Source organism: Heliangelus exortis, chromosome 1 (assembly GCF_036169615.1).
Source record: "Heliangelus exortis chromosome 1, bHelExo1.hap1, whole genome shotgun sequence".
Classification (NCBI taxonomy): Eukaryota; Metazoa; Chordata; class Aves; order Apodiformes; family Trochilidae; genus Heliangelus; species Heliangelus exortis.
Window position 1 is genome coordinate 50,039,173 of NC_092422.1, and position 25,553 is coordinate 50,064,725.

The 25,553-nt window shown below is 45.0% G+C and overlaps 1 protein-coding gene across 3 annotated transcripts in view; it reads left to right on the plus strand.

Moving 5' to 3' along the window:
- CLDN10 (claudin 10) overlaps positions 1-25,553 on the plus strand; it is a 61,739-nt gene that overhangs the window by 30,935 nt on the left and 5,251 nt on the right. The window contains exons 1-4 of one of the 3 annotated variants that reach the window (XM_071741926.1): positions 16,192-16,581; positions 17,190-17,264; positions 23,262-23,423; positions 23,589-23,670. In XM_071741926.1, the coding sequence (XP_071598027.1) occupies positions 16,362-16,581; positions 17,190-17,264; positions 23,262-23,423; positions 23,589-23,670 (539 nt within the window). In that variant the 5' untranslated portion in view covers positions 16,192-16,361. Of the gene's footprint in view, positions 1-16,191; positions 16,582-17,189; positions 17,265-23,261; positions 23,424-23,588; positions 23,671-25,553 lie in introns of those variants that run through there. The other 2 variants (XM_071741936.1, XM_071741943.1) reach the window with 2 other exon arrangements.

Consider the following 25,553-nt stretch of genomic DNA (forward strand, 5'->3'; position numbering starts at 1 on the left):
AGCTTTGCAAGAGGTTTTTATGACTAAAGTGCAGGACCCAAGTTGGCCTTGTTGAATCTCATACAAATGGCCTAGGCCCATTGATCCAGCCTGCCCAGGTCCCTCTGTAGAACCTTCCTACCCTCAGGCAGATCAACACCCCACTCAGCTTGGTGTCATCTGCAAGCATACTGAGGATGCACTCCATCCTTTTGTCCAGATCACTGGCAAAGATGTGAAAGAGAACTGGCCCCAGTACTGAGCCCTGGGGAACACCACTTGTGAATGGCCACCAAGCAGATATAGCTTTGGGCCTGGACATTCAGTCAAATTTTTTACCCAGTGAAACATACACTCATCCAAGCCATGAGCACCCAGTTTGGCCAGGAGAACACTGTGGGAAACTGTCAAAATCTTTTTAAAGTCCAGGTAAACAACATCCACAGCCTTTCCCTCATCCACTAAGCCTGTCACCTTGTCACAGAAGAAGATAAGGTTGGTCAAGCAGGACCTGCCTTTCGTAATCCCATGCTGACTGGGCCTGATCACCTGGTTGTCCTGTAGATGCTGTGTGATGGTACTCAAGATGATCTGCTCCATAACCTTCTCCAGCACCAAGATCAGGCACCTATAGTTCCCTGGATCCTCCTTCTGGCCCCTCTTGTGGATGGGCATCACATTTTCCAGTCTCTGGAGAACTGGAACCTCCTTGGTTGGACAGGGATGCTGGTAAATGATGGAGAGTGGCTCAGTGAGCACTTCCACCAGCTTCCTCAGAATCCTTTGGGGTATCCCATCCAGCCCCATAGACCTGTGTATGTCTGAGTGGTGCAGCAGGTTGCAAGCAACTTCCCCTTGGATTATGGGGGCTTCAAACTGCTCCCCATTCCCATCTTCCATGTCATGAGGCTGGATACCCAGGGAATAACTGGTCTTATTAATAAAGACTGAGGCAAAGAAGGCATTAAGTAGCTCAGATTTTTTTTCTCATACTTTGTCACAGTGTTACCTGCTGCATCCCTTTTCAAGCACAGGCAGCAAAGATAACACCTCAGCAGAGCTGAGCTAAGAGCCAGACCAGTCTCTGACTTTATCCTATCCTATCCAGACTGCAGAAGAGAACTGGCCTGGGATCTGCCTACTTCTGATGCCTCTTCCAAATTTCTCATTTGAAAGGGACAAAATAAAATGCAGGCAGCTACCAGAACAGTCAGCTCCCTCCAGTCATTCTGAGCTGCAGAAAGAGAAGTTTTGCCAGGGAACAAGAAAACAGATCTGTTTTGAGGAATCAGCTGTTCTGTTCATACTCTTCTCCTGCCCCCTTTCATACACATCTCAAGTTTCAGGCAATGAACCCACCACATGAGTGGGTGAACTGGTGGCTCTCTTTTTGGATAGCTAAGATTGCTGTTTTTCCCAGGTCAGACTTGCTAGGTCCAACCATTTCTTTTGCTTGCATAACCCATCTGCCACATTTCAGCTTTTCAGGGAGATAGGGCATGCAGTGTAGCCCTGAAAAGTGCCGTTTTTTCTTCTTACAAGTGAAATAATAATTCCTGTTTGCTTTCCTGTGGCTGGATATAGGATCTGATTATGAACTCTGAGCTGCATAAATCTTAACAGTGTAGATGCTGATGGAGTGATGTCTCTGTAAAACTGCAGAGGTTGGGATCATATGCAGACTTGTTATTTTCTGCTCTGGATTTTCCACATGAACAGATACCAATAGATTTTTTTTTAATATCCTTGTTTTCACTGAGCTTTGGTGTGTTCACTTGGAAGTCATATTTCACAAGAGACCACAGTCTGGTTATAAACATCATTAACAGATAAATTCACAAATCAGGAGCCATGTGTACCAGTACTTGTAAGTTATCAGAACTGAAGGAACAGTCAGTATCTAACAACTTGTTCATTGTGCCAAGTCTGCTCTAGGAAAAAGGAAGGGAGGACTTCACTGGATAGATGCCTTTTTTTTTTTTTTTTTTTTTTTTTTTTTTTAATTGCTTCGATGTGCCAAACATTTTTTCCAGAAGAGGGCGCAAAATTTAACTCCAGTTAAAAAGAACTGTGCAAAAGCGCAAAAGAACTACGTGGCTGTCAGCCTGTACTGCATGCTGAAGTTTCCAGACTGTTGCTATATCCATTTGTAAATAGGAGATTCGACATTAAACGTAGTAAAAAATCCCATTCCGTGACATCTGCGGTAGGGATGACTACATATGAATCTGTCAGCCCTGGTTCCTTTTGCAGTTAGTAAAACAAAACAGGCACCTGAAAGACACAATTTGTCCTGTTTCACCCTATATTTGGTCAGTGAAGTAGCTCTCCAGACTACTGTGACTGTGCCTGGAGACTGGATGACCACTGTGGCACCTGGACATCTATCTAATGTGCATACACCTACAACTAGATGTCTAAATCTATCTGTCTACGCCATGGAACTGAAGCCTACATCTGGGGTAGGATCCATCTCAACTATTTTAGGTAGTGACAAGGGTGATTAATCCAGAGGTGGACATCTGGACTTTGAACATCTAAGTTTAAAAGATTCCCACTTCTTGCATTTGCCAGGTAATGCTCCGCAGCGACAGTCTGGGACAGAGCTACCCATAATGTGTCTATTGCTAAACACCAGCTTTCATCAGATTAATTGTAAATTTAAGTATTTTTTTTTAAGTAATAAAATTAATGACAACCTCATTCCTGTAGCTGTTATCAGTGCTGCAGTGGAGGTCAGGGTGAAGGGCCCCTTGTAGAAACACTGCGGAAGTCATGATGAAAATGGCTGTAACAGAGAAGAGCAGTGACACTGTGGGTAGATCACACTGTTACTCACTCCAGCTGTTGCACAGATCAGTAGCTCTATTTATCCATGTGTCATCAATCCCTGTTATTATTTCACATGGGTTTTGTCAGTGCCCTTTAAACTCCCCAGGCTGGCAGATCTCGAGGAAGGTTTGATAGCTTGACGCAAGCCCTTCCTTGCTAAGCCTTCCTCCTAACTGTTCACATGGAAATGCACACTGAATGAACATAGTGGATCACCATTCAAAATAATGATTCATTCCAGAGATGTACATGCTGTGTAGATCGTATCAGCCCCAGGAGACACGATACAATCTTCAAACACAGTCCTGCTGTGATTCAGGTGCTCACAAAGAGTCACTTTCAGAGCTGCTTCCCGCAGCCCTGCCCCTTAAGCATATATGGAGCAGTCACCACACAAAACCACTCCTGTTAAGATGTGTCTGCATTCTCAGGTGCAAAGTGAGCATCACATTGCTAGGCATGGTCCAGCCAAATGGGGAGGTCACACGGCCTGCCTTCCTCTTGTCTCAGTCTCAAAAGGTGGGGAAAATTTTGCATTTCTCTGCGGGTTTCCATCTGAAGGTTGCTTCCCAGGCATAAATGCATTTTAACCTTATTCTTGAGCACAGCAAAGAGTGATCACTGACAATTACATAGTAGAATTGTCTTATTTCAAGAAGCAACAAAAGTAAGTCTCAGAGAAACTCATAAGCATTCTAATATATGAGGCAAAGTCAACCCTCCCTATCACAATTTAGAGATCCTTCCTGAAATGAGCATTATGAAAGGGTTTGGGAGCTGGAGAAAGAGTATTCACAGCTGCTTCCCAACTACATTAAAATAATCTGATTTTGACATATTAAAATTAAATCCCTCCCTGACTTGCATCTTCCAGTGTTGATTCCTCACTGCTTCCAAAATGACAAAACTCACCAGGATCAGGCTCATAATGAAGAAAGAAAACCATTGACATTTGGTTCTGGAAATGAACTATTTAGTGAATTGATCATGAGCAGAAATAATTCAAGTAATCATTCAAACTATTCAAGGTGAGGCTTGATGAGGCCCTGATCTAGTTGAGGGTGCTTACTGCAGGGAGGTTGGACTAGGTGACCTTTGGGGGTCCTTTACAACCCAAGTATTCTATGATCCTGAGTCCATAAGTCACCAGCAACCAGTGTGCAAACCAGTGGCTGCCTGTTCTGAAGGAAGATTCTAGAAAGAGTAGGAGTAGAGCAACTTTACATGAGCTGCTGGCAACTTCAACCTTTTCATACAAAATCTGGTGAGCTTCTACTGATGAGTTGAAATCAATGAGTTGAAATTACTCCAAAATTACATGCACGAGGGAATACTTACACAGGGCCACCATCAAAGCTCTGGGTACTCCCAAGCTTACAAATATATGGTGGTAGTAAATCTAAAGTAACTGAAGGTGATGGGGCTCTAAAGTGAAAAACACTGGGCTGCAGAAACGCTGAAGACAATCCTCACTGCCCACTTCAGGGCAATAGGATCAGGAAAGCTGGAGATAGCTTATCTAGCCAGGTGTGAGTGCTGCCCTAAAAGAAAAAAAGGTGAAATCAGTGTCAAAAGCTGGAAACCAACAGGGAAAGAACCTCAGAAACATTTCTCCATTCAAGGCTGCTGCAGCCCTATGGAAAACAAACTGAGATTGCTCAAGAACCTCACTTCCCCATTACAAAAATCCCAGCAGTTGCACAAACAAACTGAGCCAGAATGTCAAACCTCATCATAACCCCCTGCTTGAGTGGAGCCAATGAAAGCTACCGACCCACGATTCACAACTGGATCATCTGGAAAATCCTCTCTGATGGATTAAACACCATAAAGCAAGTTCTTATTAACAAGAGCACAAATAGTGTAGAAGAAGGGGAGGAAAAAGTATGAAAAGCTAAAATCCTAGCGATATCAACGTCTTGATAGGCATTTTTAGGCCAGGGGTTTTTAAGGCAAAACTACAAAGGAAATACGTCTCTGTTTTGCAAGTAAATCTAGATAATTTCTCATAAGGCTAATGAATTGCTGTAATTATTACATGCCCATCCCATCCCATTCAGTAAGGAAAAATCTATGGATACACAGGTGGTAGCTAGCAGTAGGCAGGAATATCTAATGGAGAAGAAATTCTGTGAACAAGAGAAGCCCTGTGATCAGAAATTATTTCTGAACCCTAGTTGTAGATTTCTGTAAGGAGAGGGAAAAAACCACTTTTATTGGCAAAGGCTGGTAAAGTTATTTTAGTCTCCTCTACTTATTCTACTTTTTTTTTTTCTGTCTGGTTATTTTGTGAATTGGTTTTGTCAGCTGGTAGTGGTGATGCTTACTTATTAAGGTGTATAGGCATGTAATTTTGTTAAGAAGATATAAAATAGTGGTTGGTGGGGTTGTTGGCTAATAATTGTGTTCCTATATTGAGGCAACAGCAGCAAAAGGTCTGATCTCTCTCTTTCTTAAACACAATATAGGTCAGGGATATAAAAAGTCTTTGAATCATCTTCTTTCATATATACAAATATATATACATATATATATATGATTGTGCTTGTTTGCTTTGCTCTAAGATATGAGAGATTTTCTTTGCCAAAGACAACTAGTTTTTCAGTCCCTTTGATAATCTGAAGAGCAAATTCTGCTCTCAGGGACGTACATCCTAGTTTAACAGCTCTATTTCATTTACTCATGTATACGAATACATTCAATAACGCATATGCTACGTAAAGGATGGGGCTTATTTCTCAGCATGACGAGTATGTGGCATGAATTGTTCCACTCAGCACACCTCCAGGTTTTGATGCCCTCAAGAGAGGGCTTCCTCTGCTCAGTTTAAAGTTCAGAAGTTCAAAGGCACATCTCATTAGAAATTAACCACGACGCTTTCAAAATGAGAAGGGAACGAGCTACTCCATGCCTGAAGAGCTTGGCAGGGGCCCTTTTCCCAAGCCAACAGACACCAGCAGCACCTTGCAGCAGAGAGGTTGAGCTCAGCAGCAGCACAGACAGGGCAGTGACCTCTTGGAGTCCAGCCTGGGAAAACACAGCCCCTTGGCTTCCCCAGGCTTTGTTTGGAGGGCAAGTTTTGCAGCATGAGCTGTAAGGGGCTTGATTTACAGCTGTCTGGGTTGCACTAACCACTTGGCAGATGGCTGGCTGAACATCCAGAGGGATGCCCACCCTCCGGGGCACCATCCCATCTCCAATGAACTCAAGCAAATCTTTAACTTACCCAAATTTCTGCTGGGGCACAGAAACCCCTAAGCTGACAGGCTGAGGTAGCAGGTTAATCCCTGAAACGCAGCTGGGCAAAGAGCCTGTCAGCTGCTGGGCACACATCCAAGGATGTCGCCGGTCCCTGCGTGTGACATGTCACTGGGAAGTGCCTGGGAGGACAATGCCTGGCACAGGACCCCACCTCCATGAGGCTCTAGCAGGTCCCACCACTGAGCAGCCTGCACACGGGCACCTAGGAGCTGATGCCTGAGCCTAAGGAAGTTTCTTTTCCAGGCAAGAAAATCCCTCTCATAATAAATCTGCGCATTTTCCTGTATTTAGTGGGACCACGCCAGGGAGGGCCAGGATTTATGAGTGGGAACTGAATTTCATGCATGGTTCAGCTTTGCATTTCATACTAAAGTATTTTGCATTAACAGTATATTCATCAATAACACAAACACTTCCTCCTGACAAATTTTAACATTTGTGTCAAGTTCTTCAACGGATGCAGCAGACCTGTAGTTTTTGCATGCTAGGTTATGCCTTAATTCTCTCTTACGAGATCAGGTTTTTCCTGTATGTACATACAAAAGTTAACACTTCCCAGAATACCACATTAAAAAAAAAAAAAAAAAAGCTCTGGGTCATCTTTCCAAAGAAACCTTTAATCCTCAGACATCATTGAAAGTCAAACTGTCAATAGTGCACCAACCTGTAGAAAAACAAAGAGCAGTCACTACAATAAGCATTGGTGTTTCCAACCTCGCTGTTTGGCACCCTCCAGCATTTTTATTCTGTTGGTATTTGTCAAGCAATTTACAATCAAAAACCACCACTTTGTCCCATGGAGACTTCTTAAATTTATTAATATGCTGTCAGAATATTTTCTGACTCCTACCTACATGTAACACATAAGATACCTGCAACAGAAAGAGGAAGAAAAAACCTTTTTTTTTCCCTGAGCTGGCACAAAGTAAACAGATTTCTTCATTATCCCATTTTCTTCCACTTTGCAACTTTGCTTGCAGAAAAAACACGCAGTTCAATACTTAAAAACACATAAAAGCCTCACCACCAAAATCAGAAACACTGATCATATGCATGAGGTGTTATTTAGAGCTACAAACTTTCCTTACAAACTGGACATCAGTAAAAAAAAAAAAAAAAATAAATTTCTTCTTTTCTAAAAGATAAAATTAATTTCTGACATGAAAAAGACTTTACACGGTTTTAATGCCATTTTCTCAGGAATGATCCTGCCCTTCTTCACCTGGCTTGCAGCTAAAATGAATTAAAAAGCTAGAATGAACATCTAGATGAGCCATGGAAATAGCCAGCTGAGAAAAGACAGTCAAGCAAACATGAAAACAGGAAAAAAACACAGTGCACACCTGAATCTCTCTTATCAGTGGAAAACACTTTATTTCTTTGCAAGGGCAATGGCAAGGTAGAACTACCTCAATGCAATGGAAGAAAAATACTTTCAGCATGAGAATGTGAGAGCATTAACACAACAGGCAAAGCACATGGTGTCCTGTCCTTGGTGAATGTCTTGTTGGCTACTCTGGATTGTGACCCAGCAAAAAAAAAACCAACCCAGTCCAAATGAATTTTCTCCTAGGTACTACTGCACTGCTTTATTTAATGCCTGCAGTAGACAGGTAGACATTTAATACCTGGCAGACTTTTCTCAAAAGTCAACACAGGGGCACCACGTTGCATTGAGGAATAGGAAGAAGCCATGCCACAAACAACTTGCATGCCAAATGAGCAGAAGCACTACTTGGGACACTAAAAAGATTATGAGAACATTTGATTAATTAGATTTCTGACAAGGCAGGGCTCTTGGAGGATGGGAAGGCAGGGGGAACCTGACCGCGTCCCCCCATATATGTATGCTTCTGCTAGAATCATTGTTTTTAAGGTTTTTTGTCTTCTCAGCTCTCATTATTTTTACCTTTAATTGTGGTTCCTTAAGACCATCAAGTTAAAATTTTATTTGAAATCTGTCCTCTACACCTAAGAGCTTCTGCAAGCAGCCCCCCTTTCCACTGGAGGGTTTTATGCACTTCTGTCAAATCCCTCTGCCTACCACTTCTGTTTCAAATAGACACACCACTTGGGAAACCAAACCAAACCTAACAGTAGGATCAAAAGAGCATTGTTGATGAAGCAAATGCACATTAATGTGAACCTCAGTTTATCTATTTTTTCTGTATTGATCAAAAAAAAAAAAAAAAAAAAAAAAGTCACATATTATTTCCTTATTCCCTTTGTTTCCCTTTGTTTCTGAGTTGCTTGAGCATGTTGATCTAAGTCAGCTTTTAACTCCACTTTGTCACTGTGACCTTTTTTGATCCCATTCCATTTGCTCTCAGATTAAGTCATGCTAGAGAAGCTGCTTTGCTCCAGGTTGTGGTTTTTATGCCCTCGGTTAAATGAAATCTTTCTATGCCACCAGCTGAGACAACCAATGCCTGATAAACAGTCGGGCCGGAGATGGCAAACCACAACACCCTCTCCATGGCACAGCCCTTCTCTGGGTAAACACGGGGCTGCTGTGGGAATTGGGGAGAGGAACTGGGAGAGGGCATGGGAAAAAACTTCCTTGCAGATAAGGAAGGGAAGGCATAAAGCAGACCCTCACCTGCCTCACTTTCCTCCCGGCTGGAAACTGGGACAAATTTGTGCTGGGGGGTAGGTGGCACCTAAGCAGAGCAAGGCACAAGGAGCATGGTGTAAATCCTCACCCCTCACCCATGATCTCCTGGGGCTGACTGCTGCCTCCTGAGGGGTCTTTGCCATGCTCAGCAGTCACCTCACACAGTGTCCTTGCTTGTCACCCTGCTTTAGCTGAAGTACATGCTCCTTGCTCCTTGCATCCACTCAGGAAATTAATCCCTCTTTTCAGAAGCTCCTCTTTCAGTCCCAGCTCCAGTGTCTCAGGGCAGGGTGTTACACTGACAGAGCTAAAGGCCTCCATCCCCTGCTCCCACCTTTGGCTTTTTCCTTATATATAAGCAGCTGGGAAAGGGGTTAGATGTACCACTGTTATGAACTGAAATACACATATTTGTCAACATAAGAGTTCAGCATGTGAGCTAACTACCAGAGCAGCATGGACCACATGCAGTCATGTTCCGAGTGTAACATATAATATGTAATTATTAGTGCATGACTTAGAGCTATAATAACCCAAATGCATTTCAGTGCTACTCTTTTAGCTTCAGTGAGGTAAGAAAATCATAGGATTATAGAATAATTCAGGTTAGAAGGGATCTTCAGAGATCATCTAGTCTAAAACACATCTTACCAGATGGGCTTGTTTAGGGCTGTGTCCCGTTAGGGTTTGAGCACCTCCATGGAGAGCAATCCAGCTCCAGAGCTTCGCCATCCCCATGATAAACAATTTTTTTCCTAATGCCTAATGGAATCTCCCATTTTCCAGCTCAGGACCCTTGCCCTGTTGCTGTGCTCCTCCCAGAACATCAGCTAAAGTCAGGGGACTCAGGGCTATCCTGATGCCTGTAAAAGATGTCAAACTCCTCATGCCCAGATCTACCAAGTGCTCAGGGAACAGCAGAGATCAGCTCTGGACCATGAGGGCAGAGGAGAGGCTCAGGGGGAAACCATTCCAGCTCTGGGAACACCAAGGTCTCAGCCTTGGCCTGCAGCTCATCTGCTGCTCTGGACTCAACCTTTTAATTTTTAGGGTTCACTGCAAGGATTCCTTCTGATCTCTGGTGGCTTTGGAAAGGCATTTGTTGATCTGCCTCCCACCTCTGTTAAGTCCTTTTAAATTCCATTAGGTACAATATTCTTTTATTTTGCAAACACTTTCTAAATCCCATTACAAAGGGCTGCATGTTCTAAAAACCAGTCCCCAAGTTTCTCTCCTTTCCACTGTGACCTACCCTGGACTCAGCAAAACTTAACTTGATGTGGAGGCAACCTCAGAACACAAGAGCTGCACCTGTGCTGTTGGCCAGCTGGAATGCACCTCCAGTAAAGTAGGAGATGCCCTTCTTCACATTTCCTGCTCAGTTTGTTTAACAGGTTATATCTATTTTTAAAAGCATTGTATTACAAACTTTGAGGGAACAACAAAGGCTTTTTTTAAAAACAAAATTAGACTGAGCTGAAAAAAAAAAGAAAAAAAAAGAGAGAAAAAAGAAAAGAAATAATGCATTAATCTTGGTGTCAAGAAACAAAGTCTGTAATGTCCAAAAGTGCTGCACAGGATGGGAATGGGGAAAGCTTATTGGCTTGTGGAATGCAATTTTTCACTCTTTTAAAATGCTCTGGGTTGTCACTTCCTATTAATTTTTTACTTTTTTGTTACATAATATATGACCTGCATATCTTAAAACCATTCCTGTCCTGGCAGTTGACAAAAGACGTGCTGTAATTTAATTGAATTTAATTTCTGATAGCTTAAGAAAAACAAAGGTGGCGACCCCACCAAGGGCTGGTGATTATTAACTGATGTTCCCGCTCTGATGGATTTTTTTTTTTTTTTTTTTAAGGCAACACAGAAACATTCCTTTTGTTGTGCACTCTCCTTTGGAGAAGAGGATCTGGTTGCTCAGTTTTTAGGCGGCACGTTTTGTTCTGCACAATGCAGAAGAGCGTGCAAGCCTCTTGGTTTTACACTTGTGTCAACCTCCTCTAATGCACAGGCCAGCTTGAGGTGTATTCCTCAGATCTGTCACTGGCAGCAGACCTGACCTTGCCCAGATGATGACACTCTTACAAGCCTGTCTGTATCCCCTGTGCCTCTGCCTTACTTTTTCACTATTCAAATTCTCAGGGAAACCCTAGCAAACAAGGAAGTTGTCCTTTGGCCTTAGAAAAATAAAGTTGGGGGTTTTTTGCTTTTGCACAAGTGCTCTAGGCACCCTGGAAATCATAACATGGGAGAGCCAGGAAAGAGTCACAAGTTGCCCAACCTGTGCATAGTAAAATTACAAGAAAAATTACTCCGGACAAAGGCATGACGACCCTATCCTGCTTATCCTGGCTGCAGAACAAATCCTGTTGTCATCCGGTGTTTAACTTATGAGGCAATGATGATTGCTTGTGATTTTGATCCTGCAAGAGCTAAAATAATATCCTGCACTTCAGACTTAAGAGCAAAACCCATTTCTGAATGGGTTCACTGTTCTTGGAGAGTAGTGAGGTGGAAAGGGACCTGGGGGTGCTGGTGGACAGAGGGATGACCATGAGCCAGCAATGTGCCCTTGTGGCCAAGGAGGCCAATGGCATCCTGAGGTGCATTAGAAGGGGGGTGGTTGGTAGGTCAAGAGAGGTTCTCCTCCCCCTCTACTCCACTCTGGTGAGGCCACATCTGGAATATTGTGTCCAGTTCTGGGCCCCTCGGTTCCAGAAGGACAGGGAACTGCTTGAGAGAGCCCAGCACAGAGCCACAAAGATGATGAAGGGAGTGGAACATCTCCCTTATGAGGAAAGGCTGAGGGAGCTGGGGCTCTTCAGCTTGGAGGAGAATGAGGCGAATAAATATTTATAAATACGTAAAGGGAGAGAGCCACGTGGATGGTGCCAAGTTCTTCTCAGTTATGCCCAGTGATAGCACAAGAGGTAACAGATATAACCTTGAGCATAGGAGGTTCCATATAAACACAAGGAGAAGATTTTTCACTATGAGGGTGACAGAGCACTGGCACAGGCTGCCTGGTGAGGCTGTGGAGTTTCCCTCTCTGGAGACATTCAAACCCCACCTGGATGTGTTCCTGTGTGACCTATACTGGGTCACCCTGCTCTGGCAGGGGGTTGGACTCAATGATCTCCCAAGGTCCCTTTCAACCCCTAACTTTCTGTGATTCTGTGAAGGACTCTCCTTTACATGGTAATTAAAAAAAATAATTGTGTTCATTATAAAAATACAACTACTGAATACTATTTCATTCTGATTTGTAAAATATATGTAGCTTAAAAGTCTTGGGAGTCTGGGAAGGTACCTGCTGGCTGGAAGCTAGCCAATGTTATTCCAGTTTACAAAAAGGGATGAAGGAAGATCCAGGGAGCTACAGACCTGTTAGATCTAACTTCAGTTCCTGGAAAAATTATGGGGAAGATTATACTGGGTGTTATTGGAAGGCATTTAAAGAGCAATGCAATCATCAGTCACGGTCAACATGGTTTCACAAAGGGGAAGTCCCGTTCAACTAATTTGATATCCTTCTACCATAAGGTCACCCCTCTGGTAGATGAAGGGAAGGTGGTAGATGTGGTTTTGTCTGCATTTTAGTAAGGTTATTGATACTGTTCCTCATAGCATTCTTCTTGACAAGTTGTCCAGCTGTGGAATGAGTGAGTTCATGTTGCACTGGGTGAAGAACTGGTTGAAGGGCAGAGCTCAAAGGGCTGTTGAGACTGGGGCTACATCTGGCTGCTGACCAGTCAGCTGTGGTATTCCTTAGAGTTCAGTTCTAGAGCCAGTCCTGTTCAATATATTCATCAATTATGTGGTTGCAGGAATTTAATTCACTGTTCACAAGTTTGCTGCTGATACTGAGAGATGCTTTTGACTTTCTTGAGTCCTTGCAGAAGGACATAGATAGGTTGGAGTACTGGGCTATGATTAATGGGATGAAGTTGATTCCTGGGTACAAGTATAAACTGGGAGAGCGATGGCTGGAGAGCAGCCCTGCAGAAAAGGATCTAGGGGTCAGCAGGAGGCTCAACACAAATCAGCTGTGTGCATGGCAGCCAAGAGGGCAAACCCCATCCTGGGGTGCATCACACACAGCACGAGCAGCTGGTCAAAAGAGGGGATTATCCTGATGTATTCAGCATTGGTGCTGCCTCACCTTGAGCACTGTGTGCAGTTCTGGGCACCGTGATTTTGGAAGGATTTGAAGGTCCTTGAATACATCCAGTGGAGGGCAACAAAGCTGGTGAAAGGTTGGAAGGAATGTCTTATGAGGAGCAGCTGAGGGCTGTGTTTGTCTAGTCTGGATAGGAAGCTGAGGGGTGACCTCCTTGCTCGCTACATCTTCCTGAGGAAGGGAAGTGGAGAGGGAGGTGCTGAGCTCTTCCCCTAGGATCCCTGGGACATGTGGGAATGGTTCACAGTTGTGTCAGGGAAGGTTTTGACTGGATGTTAGGAAGCATTTCTTTACTGAGGGGTGGTCAAACACTGAGCAGGCTTCCAGTTCATTCACCTTCCTAGAGAGGTGACTGATGACCCAAGCATGTCAGTGTTTAAGAGGCATTTGGACCATGCCCTTAATAACTTAACTTTTGGTCAGCCCTGAATTGGTCAGATAGTGGGACTACTTGATCATTATAGGTCCTTTCCAAATGAATCATCTGTTCTAAACATTTAATAATAACTCCCCCTTAAAATGCCAGTTTTTTGCCCAAAGACCAAAGAGACTTGCCACAAAAAATGAAGCACAAAAGTTGGTTTTATACAAAAGACACTTTCTTTCCCAGGCTGAGGGCATAAAGCCACACATTCAAATGACCCACCCCAGAAAACTGTGTTAATGCAAAAGCTCACGACACAGGGACTTCCAGTTGCACAAGAGAGAGAAGCTGGAAATGTGATAAAGGGAGAAACACAGCCTCACAGGTAAATGCTTTCCAACATCTAATCCCTGCAGATCCCAGACAACACAAAGGAAATACCACAGGGGAAGGATATCTCTTGCAACTTCCCTTTCTCTTCAACATGGAGTAAATACTCAGCCGTGCACAGTGTCATTTTGGGCTCACACCACCATAGGTGAGATCAAAAGCTGAACATCTTGCTTTGATGCTAGATGAGAAGGACAGTAACAACTGGACTAGAAACATAAACATCCTCAGAAGCAGCAGTGTCAGGAACAGAAAAGAGAAGCCTTTCCCTGCAGCTGAAGTGGAGCCTGGTTCCCATGTACTCTGAGGCCACTTGACATCATTCTGGATAAAACAGGGTTAAAAAAGGAATGGACATACAAATTAGCCTTACTTGAAGGGTCCTCGCTCACATGCAGAGTGGGTTTGAGGTGAAATTAACTTCATCTGTCCTAAGTCATCTGTATGGGCTCCCTGTGAAGTCCCTAGCAGTATGTATGTGCCTGCCAGAGACATGGGCCCACGCTTCACAGCAGAGCCAAGGTCCAGATCTGCTGAAAGCAGAGTGGTCTGGGACAGCAGAATTAGTTGTTGGAGATCCCAGACAGAGCCCACAGCAGGTTCAGCAAGGTTACCCACCTTCAGCAGGGTCACCCACCCAGACTGCCCCTTCCACAGCCCTTTTGGGATGAGATGACTATGCTTGTAAGGAAGCTCCTCTTTCTCCTCTTCTTCATCCCTGGGGCTCAGACTCAGACCAAAAATTCCCCAGGCTGTGCTGCTATGCTTAAAGACTCATTCCAGCCTCCCAGTTCTAGTGTGGCAGTACACTGAAAACTTCTGATGAGACTTGGACAAAATTTGCCCAGACACCAGTCCCTGGATTCAACAAGCTTTAAGTGAACCAAAGCTGCTTTATCAACAAAAGAATAGGTGAGCTCTCCTCATCATGAAAACAGGATGACTCAGGCTTGGACTCAAGTCTCCTACCTCAGATTGGATTAGATCCCAGCTAGATAGCTGCTTGGATTGACCTAGCTCTCCACCACCAACAGAGATCCAGTCTGTAAGACCTCAAAACATTGTGATGGGGGAAGATATTTAAAAAAAACTTTTTCTTCCCTTTGCTTCATAATTTGATGTAGATGAGACTTGGATCTATGGTTCTGCCTGGATTATTTGTCTCAGAAGCACTTCTCTGTGTCCCAAAGTGAGCTCTGGCTACAGCCTGGCACCATAGCAGTGTGTGGTTCACCCTTTCTCTCTTACCCCTCCCGAGGAGAGGACATCTTGGCAGAGGTTGAACAGGGAGCTGCAGCATACTCCAAACCCAATGCTGCTGTGCAAACAAGCCTTCTGCCTGCTTCCCCCCCTCTCCCTTCCCTGCCAGTGCCTCTGGGTGTCCTTTGCAAGTTGGAGGGTACCAGGGAGGCAGAGAGCAGGCAGAGAGCCACCACATCAGTAAATGTGGCCACGGATCCCATTTTAGCCTGCTGGGACATTAACAGATCAACATGCAACCCCTGTTCCCATTGAGCTCTGACACACATCCAGGGGAACACCTAACTGGTTTTCTTTCTTTCCTTTTTTCCTTTTTTTTTTTTTTTTTTTTTTTTTTTTTAAATATCTGTAAGGTTATTGCATCCGGGTTTGTGTCCACACGGCAAAACCAAAGAGCATTCATCATAAGAATAATGCTGTAAATGTGGCTTCTTATCCTCCTCAAGTGATTGCCCACCTGGCAAAAGGGTTTAGAAAACGTAACAATAGTTTTGGAAATAAATAGGAGGAAAGTAAAGACCGGCAGTGTACTTTCCACATCAATGGCAAATATACTACTGATGTGGAAAGTAAACAGCTTCAAACAAGAGGAGAAGCCGCGGTGGATAACGTTACTCCTGTGAGCTGCGGGCTCAAATGCCAGTGCATTAAGACCGAGGTAGCAAATCCCAAGTTCATCGCCTCACGTTGCAAAACCAGCTACTAAAAGCTGCATCGTTTGTGGCCAGATAATACCAGGAGGCCAGCTGAAATTCTGAGGATGGAAAAAAAAAAGACAACCCATTTTGCTGCGTATTTCGAACAGCTTATCTCCTTGTAGGAATACGGAGCACTCGATAGGGCCGGCACACCTGTATTCTACACGCATTGCTCAAAACTACCCTCCCTGGCAAGGCTTTTTGGGGTGGCAGGGGGCTGTTTGCATGCGGGAGATGCAACACTGAGGAAACGCTAAGGAAGCATCTGCCAAGTCGCTGCCAGCCTCTCTCTCTTCCCCTCAATGCCCTGCAGCGCACACCTGCAAGGGACGGAGGGAATAAAGCCTCACTGCGGCTCTCCTCGCTCTTGGTTTTGTTTCAGGTCCGATTTCCACCGCTGCTCCGGGGGATACCCCGCTCACCCCTCTCACACAGATGCGGGGTCCACCCCGCAGCCGCACTCCCCTCCCTTCTCCTCCCTCTTGCAGCGCCGGGGCGCGGCCAGGGGGACCCCGGGGAGGTGCCGGGCGGGACGGGGGCGGTCCCGGGGGTGCCGGGAGCTCCCTCCGCTGATTGGGACTGCTGGCTTCAGGGCGGCTGCTGCCCCGTTCCCCCCTGCTCCGCTCCGCCCCTCCGCTGGCCGGGGCTCCGCCGCTGCCGGCTCGCCGCAGCCGCGGCTCCGCGCCGCCCGCCCGCTGCCTCCCTCCTGCCCGGTGCCTCCTGCCCGGTGCCTCCTGCCCGCTGCCCGCTGCCTCCTGCCTGCCTGCTGCCGGGCCCATGGCGAGCACGTCGGCGGAGATCATCGCCTTCCTGCTGACTATATCGGGATGGGTGCTGGTGTCCTCCACGCTGCCCACCGACTACTGGAAAGTGTCCACCATCGACGGCACGGTCATCACCACAGCCACTTTCTGGGCCAACCTATGGAAGACCTGCGTGACCGACTCCACGGGGGTCTCCAACTGCAAGGACTTCCCATCCATGCTGGCGCTGGACGGTCAGGCTCCCACCGACCCCCCCATCCCCATCACTGTACCGCTCCGCGGGAGCTGGGGGCTCCGGGGGGCTCGTCCGGGATCGGACCTGGAGCGGCGGGGGGGTTTGGGGAGGAACAGGGACAGGGCGTCTCGGCAGGGCTGGCGGGGCAGCGGGGAGGCGGTCCGGACACCCGGGGGGACCATGGGCACCCCGGACGGGGTAGGTCCCACATAGGGTCGTGGGCAAGTCCCCTCGCGTCCTCTAGCAGTGGCAGCGCGCTACGTGTGCACCCGCGTGGAAATGCTCGTTGGTTTGGTTTGGTTTTTTGCCTTTAAAACCCACCGACTGAGGTTATATTTGGTGCCTAAGTGCCCGTTTCGGCTTCTCTCTTCCTGTCACTACCTGCTTTTTTTTATTCCCCCGCCGAAAGACTCCGTGCGTGTGGATTTGACACAGGAGGAATGCAGGCGCGTTTTTCTTGCCGATTTATTTTCCGACTGTCGTGACATTCCTCTTTTTTATGCTTTTGCCAGCCGTGCAACGGTCAGTGGAGAAGAACAAGCCTTTACGTCATTTAATTAATGTTCCTTTGCTCTTTTTTTTTTTTTTTTTTTTTTTTTTCCTAAGCGGTTATTAACTCAGGTGTAATTGCTTCATTGATAAATGACAGCCTGAGAGCTCGGGGCAGCAAGGGACTCAAAGGTATGCAGAAGGTGATGCATAGTTTGGCTTAGTTTTTAGGGCAGTGCAATTTTGAAGCAAAGCTGAGGGTTTTGTTGTCGTGCCTGAAACCAGAGACTGAGCTGGGGCTGCGTTTCTTCCCTGGTTAAGGGGAAACATTTTTGCCCTTTGAGGAAGCCCTACTGGGAAACTGGGTCACTTTTGCCTAAGCCTTTGGGTGGTAAATTCACACCCATTATGGATGGTAGAAACAGGGAAAGTGGGGATGGCCTTGGTTTGTAGCCTCTGGAGTCACTGTAAAGAAAGGGAAGAAAATGATGACACCTTTTCCAAGGTTTTATAGTTGTGAATCAATAAGCTATACAGTGTCCCAGTGGCTTTGGCCAAAAATCAGGTGTACTTTTCACAGTCTGGTCAGACACTCCCTTTGCACTGGAGTCTGAGGGTGGATTCTGGTGTGAAAGGTTTGTTTAAAAGCAAAATGAAAAGGAAGTCTGTTAATCAAATAACTAACAGAGATTAATAATATTGTATCAGGGTTTAATATCATTACAAAGCAAATTAATACCAATATCAGAAAACCTTTAACCCATTACCAGCATGTGTAAAAGGCTAAAAGACCTCATTATACTAAGAAGAGGTAATACAGGTAGCCTTTAAGCACCACTTTTGCAGGATGCTTCCCTTGGATGGTGAAGTACTGCTTCCCAGGCTGCCTTCTGACCCAGCTCCACAGTGTCAGAGGAGTTTGCTGGTCCTCCTGAAGGGGTGGGAGAGCTGTTTGGACTCTGCTGGCATCAGTCACCCTATAGCATAGTGTAGAAGCTGAGAAGGTGGTTCCCAGGCTTGGGCAAGGAGCTTTAGTGTGTGTGTGTAGGCGGGCAGGGAGTGATCACCGGTATGTAACCTTTCAGATCCACCAAATCCATTGTTTAGCTGCTCTTTTAGTCCTGGGTTAATCTGTTTTCAGAGTAAGAAAAACAGAGTTACAAAGTGTGCAGAATTGGGCGTGTTTAGAATTCCAAAAAGGAATAGAAACACGACAGTAAAGCCCTTACCACCCCTTCCTCCAAACCTGTGTGGGAAGCCTCGTGCATTGGGTAACACATCCTGCTTGCCCAAGAAACGAGTTTCTGAGGCACCTGCTGCGCAGTGAAGCAGCCCTCAGAGCACCAACTAATTTGGGACAGAAGTGAACCTGAAATGCACATCTGGAAGAGCCTTAACCTATCCTCCTGGGCAGACTGTTCATCAACAGTGAAGGATTCTTGGCTTCAGTGTTTCTCAGTAATATCTCAAAGTGCTGTGGGGCCAGATCCTGGTCCCTAGGTGCAATGCAAATGAAAGGCAGGCTGGAGGGGGTGTAACATAACCTCCACAGGAGAGGACAGGCAAGCTGGAAGGGGGCAGAGGAGCAGCCACCACTGTCAGAGATGCTTTCAGTAGCAAGCCTATCCCAGACTTCCCTCCTGGTGGTTACGGGCTCTGCTGGGAACCCATTACCTTCTGGCAGTGGGTGTGAACGTCCCCTTTTCACCCTAACCCTTCCCTGTCCCAGGAGCATACTTTGGGGTTGCAGTGCGTCACGCATAGTTGAGAAGGATTTGAATGTCTGTATGATATCCCTGCCCTCTGTACAGACTTAGGTGGCTGAGCTGGATCCCATTCCCTGTCATCTGGGAACATGGGAGCTTTCTCATTCCATCCTCAGGTGGAGGACATGGAAGACAAAAACAGGGCAGATCTTACTCCCTATTTTTCCTGAAGCTTTTGTGAACAGAAACAACAACCCTATTGCTACAAATGTAGTGAGTTTTTAAGACTCTGATGGATCATCTTGTCTAGACCATGCTTTTGCCAGGAGAGGTTGGACCAGGTGATCTTTGAGATCCCTTCCAACCTGGTATTTTTTGGCTCTAGTGATAATACATTGCTCTCCTTAAATGGTAAGGCATGACTGGGAAATTACTGGAGGTATTTTTGGTGGCTCTGCTCCACTCCTTCCTCACATATCTGGAGAGCGGTTCCTCTTCTGTGGAAACATGTGTTAGTCCAATCAGAAACCTCTGAGTTTTCCCAGATTTCTTGTCTAGAGTGACTGCTTAGGTCATGTGGAAGATCAAAGGCGAAACTACGGGCTAAGAAATTCAAGTACCACCATTCTGGTTGCTGGGACACTCCTGTGGGGTGCAGGAGAAGGTCTTCCTCCTTCAGAAGCAGTGCCACAGAGAGGGTCAGGAGTAATTCGGTGATGGTTCAGCCTTACCTTGGTCTGGTTTTCATCACTGGATGGTCTTGGACTGTGACCCACAGACTGCCATACAGCAGCACATCAGTGTGGCTGTCCCAGTTGTTTTCAGGCAATCACTCCACATCAACAGCCACAGGAGAGATTTGCATGGGATGCCCTCCCCCCTTTATGTGTTCCAAGATAAGGAATCAGTTAGGCCAGCCCTTGTTAAGGGCTCAGCCCTATGTTCTGTGTCCAAGCAAAACCATTCTTGCTGTCTCTGGGACTCTAGAATACTTCTAGGTTTACTTTTGTGCCCTAGTGGTGATAGGTGGAAATGTGGTGATGAAACCACCTGTCCAAAAGAGAATGTACCAATTAGTGTGTTCCCAGTGGTGGATCCAATGACCTTTTGCGAGAACAGAGCTGAACTAAAATTTAATTGACATGTAGAAGAGGGTATTAAAGCTTAGGAAAACATACAAAGGCTATGTACATTTAGAAGGAATTTGTGCTGCCTCTTAATAAAGGCAATCTCCTAAGCTTCCTGTGAGACAGGCTGAAAGATGCCACCAGAGGCATTTATTGTGAAAGTAATAGTCCCCAGAATATTACATATTGCTTTTTTTTTTTTTTTTATATGATATGACTATATAAATTTCTCCTAACTCCTGGTGAGCATGAGAGGCAAGCGTGAGAGCAGTGAGTCAAGAAAGATGAAGATCTAACAAGATTAATTTGAATGCAAGACAAAACACATTTGTTTTAGAGAAAAAAAAACCACACACCTTGAAATGGGTTTCTCTAGGAATGCTGCTAAACATGACTTTATGAGCAGTGCATGGTTGTCTGCTTGTCTGTTTAAAGCATATGGCTTTTTGTTGCTTCATTTGGGGGGTCAGTCTATATATGATAAACTTCCTACAGGACCTGGTGCAAATACCTGTAATAAGTATTTGGAAATAGCACTCTTTGGTCTTTGATGGAAGAGTGTGAAGAAACAGGTTGCTCCCTCTTAGGCTTCTCTGCATTATGAGTCTGGGTAAGCAAAGAAGAAGTTTAATTATTTTTACAGCCAAATGCTATACATAGTTTTAATCTAGAGCCCAAGCAATTGGGGGCTGGATTTGGTGAAAAGGTTGATGTCACCCTTTTATCCTTCCTGATTCTCCAGTCATCCTAGTGGGACTAATGGAGTCTTCTGCTCTTCCACTTTACTGGTGTAGATTGCGGGGGTTTGTTTCATCTATTTTGTTTTAAAAATGTGTGCCAGTTGGATGATTTGCTGTGGTGAACTGAAACAAGTCCCACTGTGTCCAGCCTGCCCAATTTAGTGAAATATTTAGTGAGTAAAGTTATTCATTCAGCAAAACTGAGCAGTCCTCCAGCTTATGCTGTTTATAATTGAAAATGATTTCTGGGTGAGTGAGTTAATAATTTCTTGCTGTCTCTCTACCCTCTGCCTATTTTAAAACTCTGCAGTGACCTTCAGGAAGAGCTGAATTTCAGCCGGGTGGTTTCTAGCGTGTGCCGGGTATTTTGGTTGGGGTGAATATTTCCTCTTTCTCCTAGGAGTTTCAGACATAAATAAAACTTTAGAGGACCTCTGGGTGAATATGTTCATGGTTCAGCACTTTAATGTGTCAATTAGCGACTAACAGTGTCGATAAATTGGACCTGTCAGAAATAATAGCCTTCATCTCCCCTTTTACCTGTGTGCAGGTAATACAAGGTAATACATTACACACGACCAAAAGTAGTAAAACTCAACTTTTCCATGCCTGTAGCAAAAAATAACAAAGAGAGACCTTTTTTCTTCAGGCATGGGGTTTATAAACTCAGAACCAGCTTTTGAAATCTTCCTAAGGCCTCTTCCTACTGACATCCCTCAGGCTTTGCCTGAGTGAAGAAAAAGGAGAAAAAACAGGGGATTTGGCTCAAAAACAGAGGCTGGACCTATCACTTGAGCTCAAAACACGCTGTTTGAAAGGACATTTGTTGAAGAAATTTTACTTTGCCCAGCTCTACGAGAAAGGAGAGGAAAAGAGGAGAAAGGTTGTTGTCTCGACTGATTTTAGGTCACCGCAGTCTGGCTGTTCCCAGTGAGCTGCCTTCAGCTCTCTACTTTGTTATCATGGGTGGAGAAGAGAGAGCTGTCTCCACCTCATCCAGCTGCCAGAGGAGCCTGCCTTATAGTTCAGGCTTAACAAACCTAATTGGAACCATAGTCACCTCAACAGGCACAAATTACCCTTGCTCCCACATTCCAACAGGGAAGTCGTACGACCCGAGTTGTTCTGTTGCTTATTTTATTCTTTTAGGAGACGGGCTAAGGAAGCCCCTTCCAGATGAAAGAAGTCTGTATGCATGCCAGGAGGTGTAGATCCATGGCTGTATGTTATGTTGGCAGACATGCAGCACCCAAGTTGGGTAGGACTGATAAAAGGGGGTGTCACATGCTACAGATTTCTGCTTGTGAGATGCCTCTTGCACGGCGCTGTGAATCGGTGGTGGTTTTTTAAATATTGTTCAAGCTCAGAGAGGTCATCTGGACCTAAACAAGTGGCTGAAGAAGGTGGCAGCATGGAGAGCAGGTAGCCAAGCATTAGTTGTAGCCTTCTGCAGCCCAAGGACCTGCCAGCCAGGCTCAGGTTTCACTTTAATGATTGGATCCTGTCTCTTTATGAATCTTTGTAAACCCTTAGCGTCCACATATCCTGTGGAAAGGAGTGCCATAACTTTGTTTTATGGATAAGTTCACTTGTTTTGAATCTGCTGCCTTCTCTTTTCATTACATGTCCTCTAGTTCCTGTTTTATTTTATTAATTTCCTGTATATTAAAGACTTTTTCCAGGAGGAATATTTTTTTTGTTATTTGTTATTATGTAAAATTGGGTGTAATAGGCAGTGAAAATGTGGTTTAGCTCTCAACGTTTCCAGCCACTAGAGATCAAAGTGAACAGAATGAATGCCCTAATAGTGGAAGTACATTTTAATTTAAAATGAGAGCTAACAACAGGTTATGAAGAAAAACATCTTGTGATGGTTATTCAGCTGTGTAAGATTGCAGTGTTCCACCCTGTAAACAGTGATATGAGATTATCAGTCCTTCAAATACAAGATATTCATTCTCAGAAGGGGAAGAGGCCAAGCAACCTGTTGTCCTGATGAAGAGCCCTGCCCCTGGCAGCTCCTGCTCAGAGCAGCCTTAGCCAGGAGGGCAAAATTGGATGTGGCTAATGTGAGCTGCAAGCCATTTGCCCAGGTTGAATTATGACTTGTTTTATCTCAAGGGGCTACTGCTTTCCATGAAGCTGAGTATGTGTTTGACTTCCTTGATCCAAATCAAATTGGTGGCATGTCCAGGCAGGCCCAGGACCCCAGCCAGGGTCAGCACTGCCATCCTGCTGCCATGCACAGCAAGACTGACACCTAAGGCTTGCTCTGCAATCTGTGACAACCACTGTGCAGACCATTTGGAGTTGCTTTTCAAAACCCCACTGATCCAGCCTCTTGCAGACGCTGCACCCAGTGCCACAGAATTATTTTTTTTTTGCAGTCCTAAATGCCACAGCATGTTTCTTATGAGCTGGGCTGAGGTGGTGATGCCCTGTGGAGGGCATACATCACCTAGAAGAATGCACTCAATGCTACAGGGACATTGCTCCAGCCAAGGTCCAGTTTGGTTTGCAATCCTGAATGCTTCATGTAGTTCAGAGGGAGAGGAGTTACAGCAAAACCTGTTGTGGTCTCAGGTCTCATGTTGGCCTTCCTCTTTCTCCCTGCAGGTTACATCCAAGCCTGTAGAGGACTGATGATCTCTGCCGTCTGCCTGGGCTTCTTTGGTGCCGTTTTTGGACTGGTTGGGATGAAATGTACAAAAGTCGGAGGCTCCGATCAGACTAAAGCAAAAATAGCTTGTTTAGCTGGACTGATTTTCATACTCTCTGGTAAATATACCTTATTTCTCTAAGTCTGCAGTATTTGAAGTCATACCAGAGCTGCTTCTTTTCCGCAGAAGTCCGCACGCGATCCTCCGTGACTTTGCTGGCTTCAGGGTCAGGCCCAAAGATCTTCTGCTGGCTCCACTGAATGGTTTGTCTTATGCTTTTCAGGGCTGTGCTCAATGACTAGTTGTTCCCTGTATGCAAACAGGATTACGTCTGAGTTCTTTGATCCTGCTTTTGTTGCACAAAAGTAAGTACTTTCCTATACCATAAACCCTGTGAAGAAATAGACCTTAAGTTTTGCACTGCTCACTCTTTTAAACAGAGTGGGTGCGTGGGTGCTTCTGCTGTTGGGCAGAGCAAAGAGGGCTGCAGTTTTATTCAATCACATTTTTTTCTAACCAGAGAAATCATATTCTGAACTGTAATGAGTAAACACCTCCCCCTACAGTGATTTCTCTGCTCGGGGTTGAGGGGGGGAGGGTTTCTGCTCCGCTTTGGAGCAGATGGGGTTAATCAGGAGTGAAGCTTGTGTTTATGTTAGAGATGCAGCAAAAGGATGTCACAAGGCAGAGGTGCTTGTCAGGCACATCATTCGATAGGGAAGGAAGAAAATTATTTTCTTGAGCATTTGGTAGAAGGTGGTTTCCATAAAAGTGCAGAGCACTGCTCCATCTTGACTCCTCTGGAAGGCAGATTTCTGCAGGCTCTGCAGGATTTTTGCTGATAGATTTTCAAGTCCAGATGACTGAAATTTTGGTCATAAACCTTGTCACTACCCACGATGATACAAGCACTGGCATAAATGCTTTGACTATACACTTAATTAAATATAAGGGAATGAATGTTTGTAGAAGTGCAGCAGCCGTAGCAGAAGTAATGAGCATCTCTAAGACTCCCATTAAAGCTGTGCAGGTTCTGAGGACCTACAAAGTCATAAATTAATGAACCATTGCTTGGATTCTGGATTCTCATCTTATCCACCCAGTCCAAAAACGTTGGCTGTAAATCATACCATTGTAGACTTTCTTGTTTTGGTTTCTTAAGATCATATAGAGTTATCTTTAAAGACAAAGATTTCAAAGTTTTCTTGATGGTGATTCCAGAATATGTCAATCATTGGGTATAAATTTCCCTGAGACCCAAGTAAGGTCACAGTAAGGAGCCCTGAGCCTTTCTGTTTCTTCTTGATAGACAGAAAATAGTCAGAATAAATAACATTAACTGGATCCTTGATTGTGGTAGGGCTGGCACTACTTCTTGAAAACAAGTTCATGTTACTTTTATCCGTAATTCTGCTGTAGTTTCTGCTTGAGGACAGAATCCAAAGGCCTCCAAAAGAAACAAGGATGTGAGGTACTGTGAAGAAAATGGAGCTATATAGCCAGAAGTTAATTATTCATCAGGGTGCTGTTCATGGTGAAAAATACTGTGGTTGTTGCCAGAATTCCCATTCCTGTGTTGTACTCCTACGCCGTTCTGCTGCTAAAGAGCAGGCAGACCTCACAGCAGGGTTTTAGTGCAAGCAAATGAGAAGCCCAGTTTAAATATTGAAATAAAGGTAGTAAAACATCCTCTGCAGAAACTACCTTTCTCCTGAACAGCCAGCATAGCTCAGCTGCATGAACACATAATCTCAGGAGCAGAGATAAAGGCAGAGAGGAAAGTCAGAAGCTGTAACGTGACTTGGGCCTGATGTAGCTCATGCAACAACTTTGTGGTGGCATTTGACTCCTTTCTTGCTCAACCAATGTGAATAACGTTGGAGTAAGGTATTTTGCTGCCTCCTTTGAACTCTTGCTTTGATATGCATTGCAGAAGCATTTAATAATATGCTTTGCAGGCATGCTGTGGAATTTGGCACTGGCTCTCCACTGAGTGAAGGTGCTGCTTTGGGTTCCAACCTTTCGAGTTTTGCCACCCATTTCTGTCCTGAAGTTATTCTGGCAGTGCCAAAGACAGACCTGAGATACCATCAATAGAAAGTGAGTGACAGGAGATGTTTAGCATCACCTCAGCTGTCAGAATTTCCCTCCAGCCTTCTGCATTCAGAAGAGGCACCCTGAATATGTATGGGTGCAGGAAGCTGTTGCCCAAGAGACTCCTGATTTGAATTTCTGTACCTAACTGTGG